At 37.4% G+C, this 8,480-nt stretch overlaps 1 protein-coding gene across 1 annotated transcript; it reads right to left on the minus strand.

Annotated features, from left to right (window-relative positions):
• Positions 1-723: 723 nt before the first annotated feature.
• kcna6a (potassium voltage-gated channel, shaker-related, subfamily, member 6 a) lies at positions 724-8,480 on the minus strand. The gene has a single exon (XM_051884761.1). The coding sequence runs from the start codon at positions 6,096-6,098 to the stop codon at positions 4,671-4,673; it is 1,428 nt and encodes a 475-aa protein (XP_051740721.1). The 5' UTR covers positions 6,099-8,480; the 3' UTR covers positions 724-4,670.

Below are 8,480 nucleotides of genomic sequence, written 5' to 3' on the forward strand. Positions count from 1 at the left end.
TTGCAGCACCTCGGTTAGAGCTCTTGCCAGCATATGCCAATTATAGGCATTTTCACCCTCCACAATTTCATATTTTTCTCTCAATAATTAATTATTAATTGGATTTTTTTTTCTTTCTTGAAATGTTTGAATGTTTGAATTTGTGAGTTACTTGTGTTAACATTTGGTTATTTAGAATAGTGGGGAAATCTATCATTCTCAAATATTTATCAAGAATATACCACTGATATGATTAATGATGTCCGACGTGACACAAATAAGAAATCATTTTAAGATGCAGTTGACATGTGCTTGGAAAAATGTAAAAATTTCTAAAAAAAAAAAAAAAAAAAATATATATATATATATATATATACATTTATCTTGAAATAAATGTGATATTTTACTTGAATTAAGCAGACAATAATATTTTAATAAATAGTATTTATTATATTGTAATAATAATCAAATATTATTAATATTTTTTTTAATCATTTCAAGAATTCCATTCATTTTATTTATTTATTTATTTATTTTTAATTATTTTACAATCTCTGTTACACTACCAAGATGTTTACTTTAAGCTCCACTAAACCTTTACAAACTGAAAATGTTCATCACAGAAAGGTTTAAAACTTAATAAGTTATATATATATATATATATATATATATATATATATAAATCTGATGATGAAGCAATAATACTTTCATTACTTAAATTAACACAAATAACTCCTTCACGTCTGTTGATTCACCGGTAGGTGGCGCACAAACATCATCAAACGATGTAAACACAAGAGAAATGATTGATCCGTGCATGACATCCTCCCACAGTGTCAGGAACATGTAAAACAATACGTGACTTAATTAATAGAGGGAAAAGCTTGAATAAAAAGATACATAAAATAAATATAGGCTAAAATATATAAGATGACCTATGAAACGCAGACGGCATATCCAGTTGATCTGAGTTGATTTACTTGGTTTCAGATAAATCATCATGAACATGTCCATCAGCCAACCAGAGTACAAGCACAACAGTTTTCATTGTCAGGCGCTGTTAGAACAGCAGCTCCAGTGAGCTCTTAACTGCTAAATATCATGAATAAGAAATGGGCAGCCCTTTCCTCTCCTCACTTTGCCGTTCAATGACTTCCCCTCAATACATGTAGGCCTACTTTCGGTGAGCAGTGATTAGTTCAATCAACATAAATGCATCGGTAGTCATTAATCAGAGCTATCTGAAGTGTCATAGATCCCACCTGTTATACATTATTGATGGAGTAATTGTGCAGTTTTGTAAGCGTTTCATCTCTCTGTTTAAACTGACCATGACCAAATTACTTTATCTTGATTTTGGAGACATAATATAATTGCACACCTCCAAAAGTTTCTTTAAAAAGGACACTGAATCTAGTCAAATTGCAAGTGTTTATGAATAAAAATAAATATTATTATTCAACGTAATATGATACAATGCTACAGTGAAGCCCCCCCACACACACACACAAAAAGCAAAAAACCGGTTAATATGAAATGTACAATATCTTTCACAGGATCATATTTTTTGATCACCCAGATATTAACTATTGATCACAGAAAAAAATGAGAGAAATGATTCAAACAAACTTTGATTATGAATGTGACAAAATATTTATTTACCAAAAATAAGTTAATTCATACCTCATTAATGTGTTAGAAAAATAGTTTGTTCATTTGGTCTGATAATGTCATGTAGGCAGGTTAATAACCAAAACAAATGTTAAGGTAACAATTATATAGTGTCAGACCAATTACATTTTATCCTGAGCAAGGCAACATGTGCAAAGAGCAACTCTTGAATTTTTAAAGCACACATATTACACAAGGCAGAGATTACTGAGATATTTTAAGAGCAATATCTCATAAGGTAATGACATGAAGGATTAAACAGAGCTTAAATCAATTTATAAATAATAATAAGTTCTATTACAAATATATTACAATATATTACAAAAATCAGTGGCGGCCTGTCAGTTAACATTTTTACTTTCACTTTTTTTTTTTTTTTTGATATCCTTAATTAATTTTGTATTTCACCTGTACACAGAATCTCTCAGACTACAATTTGCATTTAGAAGGATGTACTGTTACTCCATCCTCGACAGTTAAAGACCTGGGTGTTATATTAGACAGCAACTTGTCCTTTGAAAATCATATTTCATATGTTACAAAAACAGCCTTCTTCCACCTCAGAAACATTGCTAAGATATGGAATATGTTATCTGTTTCTGATGCAGAAAAGTTAGTTCATGCTTTCATGATGTCTAGACTAGATTACTGTAATGCATTACTAGCTGGTTGCCCTGCTTCCTCAATAAACAAGCTACAATTAGTACAAAATGCAGCTGCTAGAGTTCTTACCAGGTCAAGAAAATATGTTCATATAACACCAATTTTATCATCTCTTCACTGGTTACCTATTAAGTTCCCTATTGATTATAAAGTACAGCTAATGACCTATAAGGCTCTAAATGGTTTAGCTCCTGTGTACTTAACCGATCTTCTATCGCCCTACAATCCTTCACGCTCTTTAAGATCACAAAACTCTGGACTTCTGGTTGTACCTAGGATAGCCAAGTCCTCTAAAGGAGGGAGAGCGTTTTCACATTTGGCTCCTAAACTCTGGAATAGCCTTCCTGATAATGTTCGGGGCTCAGACTCGCTCACCCAGTTTAAATCTAGATTAAAGACACATCTCTTCAGCCAAGCATTCACATAATCCATCTCATATCAGATCAATTGCACATGACTATCTTTGCTTAATGCTATGAACAGCAGCTATGCTAATTATTCTCCATTTGCTTTTCCGTTTGACTAGAGAGTACATCAGTTTCAGTTTGGATCCAGCCTCTTAAGAAGACCTCAGATGACTAAAACTTTGGAAGAGACGGCGCCAACTCCTGCGAGGACTTCAGAAGATGCAACATCTGGATCAACACGCACATTCGCAAATTTCTATATATCCTAATTATTGTTAATATGTAATTCATTTTTCCAGGAGCTCTTTGCTTCTACCTTCAATTAAATTGCTAACAGTGATTGTAAATTAATTGCCTAAATTATTACATTTAGCTAACTGCATTCTCCAAATTGTAATGTTGACATGCATTCTCTGTAAAGCTGCTTTGAAACGATATGTATTGTGAAAAGCGCTATACAAATAAATGTGAATTGAATTGAATTGAATGGCTAAATTTGAAAGTTTCTCTTCACCTATTGTCTGACAACAAGTTTGATGACGCACTAACGTCATACTGAAAGCATATGTGTAGGCCTATATAATATTTTCACGATATGTATTTGCGTTATTATGTACATTAATGGGTAAATGGAAAAAGTTAATTGTATTACGTTCCTTTCAACTACATACATTTATCCTCCTCTGGCGGACCGCCACGGACATAAAAGGTTATAATGCTCACATATTGCATGTTTACGAAGGCAATATGAACTTCTGTCTTCTTTATAGAGAAGAAATGCCTTCATACATCTGCTGCATCCTGCAATTAGAAATACCATCAAGGCGGTGACAGATAATGAGACATGCACCCATCAGTGAATGTGACATTTGCGTTCTCAGACAGGTTACAGGTAGGCTGTTGGATGACTCTCTACAGATCCCTAACCCAGCCGCAAGGGGGCGATCGATACCCATTATATCACAATAAAGCGGCGCTGTCCACTTGAACAAGTGAAAAAATAATTTACTGTTTACATAAAGCACCTTCTCTTAGCGTAGGAACTTAGCACACTATATTAGAAATCAACTAATGTGATATCACATATACTGACTAGTTTACAGTTGGAACTCTAGAAACAAGAACGAGGGTATGCACGTGACGTCACCGTCGACCGTTATGACTACGGTTACGCCTACTGAGTGGCAGCATTGGTTTTCAGCGTGAAAAACACACAAAACACATCCAAAACGGTAAAAAGCTTTGCGATTGACTGCACAAATAGCCCTGACACAAAATATGAGGTATATTTTTACAGACTGCCGAAAGCTACAGAAAAAAAGAAGCAAATGGATCGCGGCAGTTCACAGAAACAACTAGACTCCAGGCAGAGAAACGTGGATTTTTAGTTATCGCTTTGTGTCAAAATGCTGGATTTTGGGGTAAAATCATACCCTATATAGGCTATTGTATTGTTATATAATGTGTTGACAACTCATCAATTAAATATTTACAATCTTATATTCTGCATAATTGGGTGTTTTTAAATAAACACTGACAAAAACTATACAAGTTTTAGGGCTGGATGATGTGACTATATATATATAACACTAATATAAGTGATCACTCTGATTTAAACCTACCTATATTGTATTTATATAAAGCGTTCACATGTAGATTTGCTTTATGTATTTCCCGTGCGTCGAAATCAGGCACATATAAATGTCAGGAAACATGATTCCTGGCTGCATGCCAATATCCATGGATTAGGTTTCTTTGACATGTTATAGGGAACACTTTCTAGCCCAATCTTTAGTGTAATCGTTTGTTTTACTCGCGTTTTCGCAGTTTCCCCTATTAAATCCAGTCATGCAGCAGGTTCTTTTGCCACTCAGTCCAGCTGAGGGAGCGTGTTCCGGCGGGAAAGTGACGTCAGTGCATACCCTCTATACACGACTCTTATTGGATTTCTTATACATCTGTGAGTTTGTATATATGTTCCTCTGATGGATTCAAATTTGATATGCTTGATGAATTCCAGTCGTCGTCATTTGAATTCTCTGATATCACCAGAGAGGGTTTACTGTCGCTTTTATTTCGGTCACAAAGCGAAGGTAACGGGCGGCCACAAGTTACGTGCGTATATTCCACTTGCTCCTCCGCGTCGTTTTCTCGGTGATAGAAGTAGTTAAAATTCGACACGATTACTGGTACCGGCAGGGCGATTGTAAGTACTCCTGCAATGGCACACATTGATCCAACAATTTTGCCTCCAATGGTGACTGGGTACATGTCGCCATATCCAACAGTAGTCATGGTAACAACCGCCCACCAGAACGCGTCAGGGATACTTGTAAAAGACGATTCTGGGTCGTCCACTTCAGCGAAGTAAACCGCACTGGAGAACAATATAATGCCGATGATAAGGAAAAATATCAGTAGTCCAAGTTCTCGCATACTCGCTCGTAGGGTCTGGCCGAGAATTTGGAGACCCTTGGAGTGCCGTGAGAGTTTGAAAATCCTAAAGACGCGCACCAAGCGGATAACTCTCAGTATGGCGAGAGACGTGGTCTGTTGTGAGCTTGCTTCGGACTCAGAAAGGTCTAAACCTAAAGTAATGAAATATGGAATAATAGCCACAATGTCTATAGTGTTCATAATATCTTTGAAGAAGGCAATTTTGCTTGGACATGCAAGAAACCTTACAAACAGTTCGAAGGAAAACCAAACGACGCAGATTGTCTCCAACAAGAAGAATGGATCCGTGAATGTACTTGACCTTTTTCCTGAAGTCGTTCCGTTCGGCGCAAGGTGATTATTGAATACACGATCATCCTCTCTAAATTCCGGCAAAGTTTCTAAACAGAAGATAACAATTGATATCAGGATGATCATTACAGATACTATAGCGATGATTCTGGCTGGCCCTGAGCTGTCAGGATACTCGAACAGCAGCCAGATTTGACGCTTAAACTCACTGGACGGCATTGGCCGTTCGTCTTCTTTCAACAAACCCTCGTCCTCTCGGATTTGTTGGATGGCGTCATCACCGATTTCGTAAAATGTGATTTCATCCATAAAAATCTCAACCGGCACGTTGATGGGTCTTCGAAGCCTCCCACCTGACTGATAGTAATACAGAATAGCATCAAAACTTGGTCTGTTTCTGTCGAAGAAGAACTCGTTCCTCAACGGGTCGAAGAACCGCATCCTTTTAATCGGGTCTCCTAGCAACGTGTTCGGGAATCTTGCGAGTGTTTTAAGCTGTGTTTCGAAACGCAGACCTGAAATGTTGATGGTGACGAGCTCGCAGCACTCCTCAGGACGCTCCACTTCGCAGAAGTCCTGGAAGGGGCCAGCGTGGTCCATCACGGTCTCATCCTGGTTCTCGCGGGACATCTTTGCCCCTCGAGAGTGTTGCCTGTTGTTCCTCCACGACTTGCCGCCACTCCACCAGTTTTTTGGATCCGATAGCTCCAGTCTGACGGAGATCGAGCCCTAAACTAACTTCTAAAACTTTTTAAAGCTGGTTTATTTGGTGTAAGGGAATAGAAGCCATTCTGACAACATGCTCAGCCGAGAGCTTAAACAGATATAGTACCACTCAGACTGCTTAAGACAGCAAAGGGTGGGCTAACTTTGATTGGCACACTGAAGCAATGCGCGTTGGTTGTTTTGAACTTTACTGGCACGAAGTTAGAACCCGTAATTTGAAGACTGAAGAGCATGACGTTGTTTTTATTCATTGTATTATCAAGTACATTTTAATTATAAATATATAGAACTACATTAAATATATTAAAGACAATATTTATGTTATGTTGAACAAATGATATTGTCTTTTCCCTCCCGCAAATTACCCATTTATGATACATTTCCAAAAAGGTTAATTTCACACCCCAATTTTTTTTCAGTGCTGTTCACGCCTGGGGCCCCTTGAACTGAGGTGAAAGTGCTGGCTTGACTGACACCTGAGCACCCGCAGTGGATGAAGCTTTAGCATCAGTTACACTGTACACTTTACAACTAACACCATGAGGCCCCAAGTAGAAATGTGATCATGCATCATATTCATTGGTGCTGATTGATATGGAGAAAGAGAGAGAGAGAGAGAGAATCACCACACCTCTGACACCTGTGTGCTGGAAGTTGTCTGGATCAGCTGTTTTGGTTTATATATTCTGTGATTTTGCTTGTTTGCTTGTTTGTTTTAGACCTGATGTGCTCTGATTAATTATATCTTTATTTTCAGCAGAACTATCAGGAACCTCTATCTGCATGCAACAATATGGAAAATTACTAACATAGGGCGAATAACGAAATTTACAATTTTGGAAAAGAAAAAAAAAAGCCTAAAGGCCCGTTCACACGAAGGATGATAACTGTAACGATAACAATAAAGTTTAATAATTGTTCTAATTTTATGAGAATAGGTTCGTCCACACCACAGCTACAACGACAAAGAGAAACGATATTGTAAGAATCACTTTCAGAATGATTTTTTTCCCAGCTGATGAATGATGAAACTTTGACAGCCAATCAGAATCCACCCAAATTTAAAGAGCTTGGGCATTTAAAGAATTTAAAAAACAAAATTGAAGTTTTTTGCCTTTTAGTATGAATATTATGTTAGCCTTACTGTTATCTGTAAGCTAGTGTGCTCCAAAACAATGACAAAATTCGTATTTAGAAGATATAAGCGTTCTAAACTTACACATCCGCCAATATGGATCAACGATTTTAATGACATCACTGATTTTCTGTCCAATCGAATGCTCTCTAGAATCTAAAGCGTCCCGCCCCCTACATTATAAATAGCTGCGGCTAAAATCGGTCACACATTTACTATTTTCTACATGATTAATGATGCATAGTGCACTATATAGGGGATAGGGAACAATTAAGACAGTGTAAATATGCTTTCCATTAGGCGAATGAAGTCTGGTTTCACGTTAGTGAACTGCACAGTCTGCTCCGGTCCAGAGACACTATAGCACAGAGCGGATCATATGCGCGAGTTGGCGCAGACCAGAAAACGTATCAGACCCATTTTAATTCTGCAAGAATGCTGTATTTTAAAGCGATATGGAGGAGATTAGGAGAAACGGTTAGAGATTAGGAGGAAACTGAGGCTTTTCCGAGCTCAACTGCTCTGGCCGAGCTGTGATATAAACGAAACACTGTTGGCTATTTTAAAAAAGGGGAGGAGCTGTTTGATATGTCCCACCCCGTCTTCGTGTTTCAGTTGAAATTATGTAAACACACTGAATAATGCTGCATGTTCCAAGACACTTCAGTGGGCCTTTAAAGCGGCAGACGACAAAACTGCTGCACGCTTGAAATAAACAGAACAATATCGTGCATTAGTGTGGATGCTAATATATCGTTACAGTTATCTTTATTGGTGTGAACAGGCCCTAATTCTGTGAGAATAAGGGATTTGGGGGTAAAATCCGCTTTTTGGCGGGGTTCCCCTGGTAAAATTAGCATTCCAGGGGCTAAATATCATGTTATTTGGGGTCGCACAGTAGCCATTATGACCTGCAACCTAATAACAAAAGAAATGGAAAGTGTTTTTCATCCTTTCGAAAAGCCATGTTATTTTACTATCTTATCAATTTGTTAGTCGTATTTTATATTCTAATCTTGTAATTTCATTCTTTCAGCATCTCTGTCAGAAGTCTTTGACCCATTTTTGATACACTCTAAAAAATGCTGGGTTAAAAACAACCCAAGTTGGGTTGAAAATGGACAAACCCAGCAATTTGGTGGTTTTAACCC

Source organism: Ctenopharyngodon idella, chromosome 24, assembly GCF_019924925.1.
Source record: "Ctenopharyngodon idella isolate HZGC_01 chromosome 24, HZGC01, whole genome shotgun sequence".
NCBI classification, from domain to species: domain Eukaryota; kingdom Metazoa; phylum Chordata; class Actinopteri; order Cypriniformes; family Xenocyprididae; genus Ctenopharyngodon; species Ctenopharyngodon idella.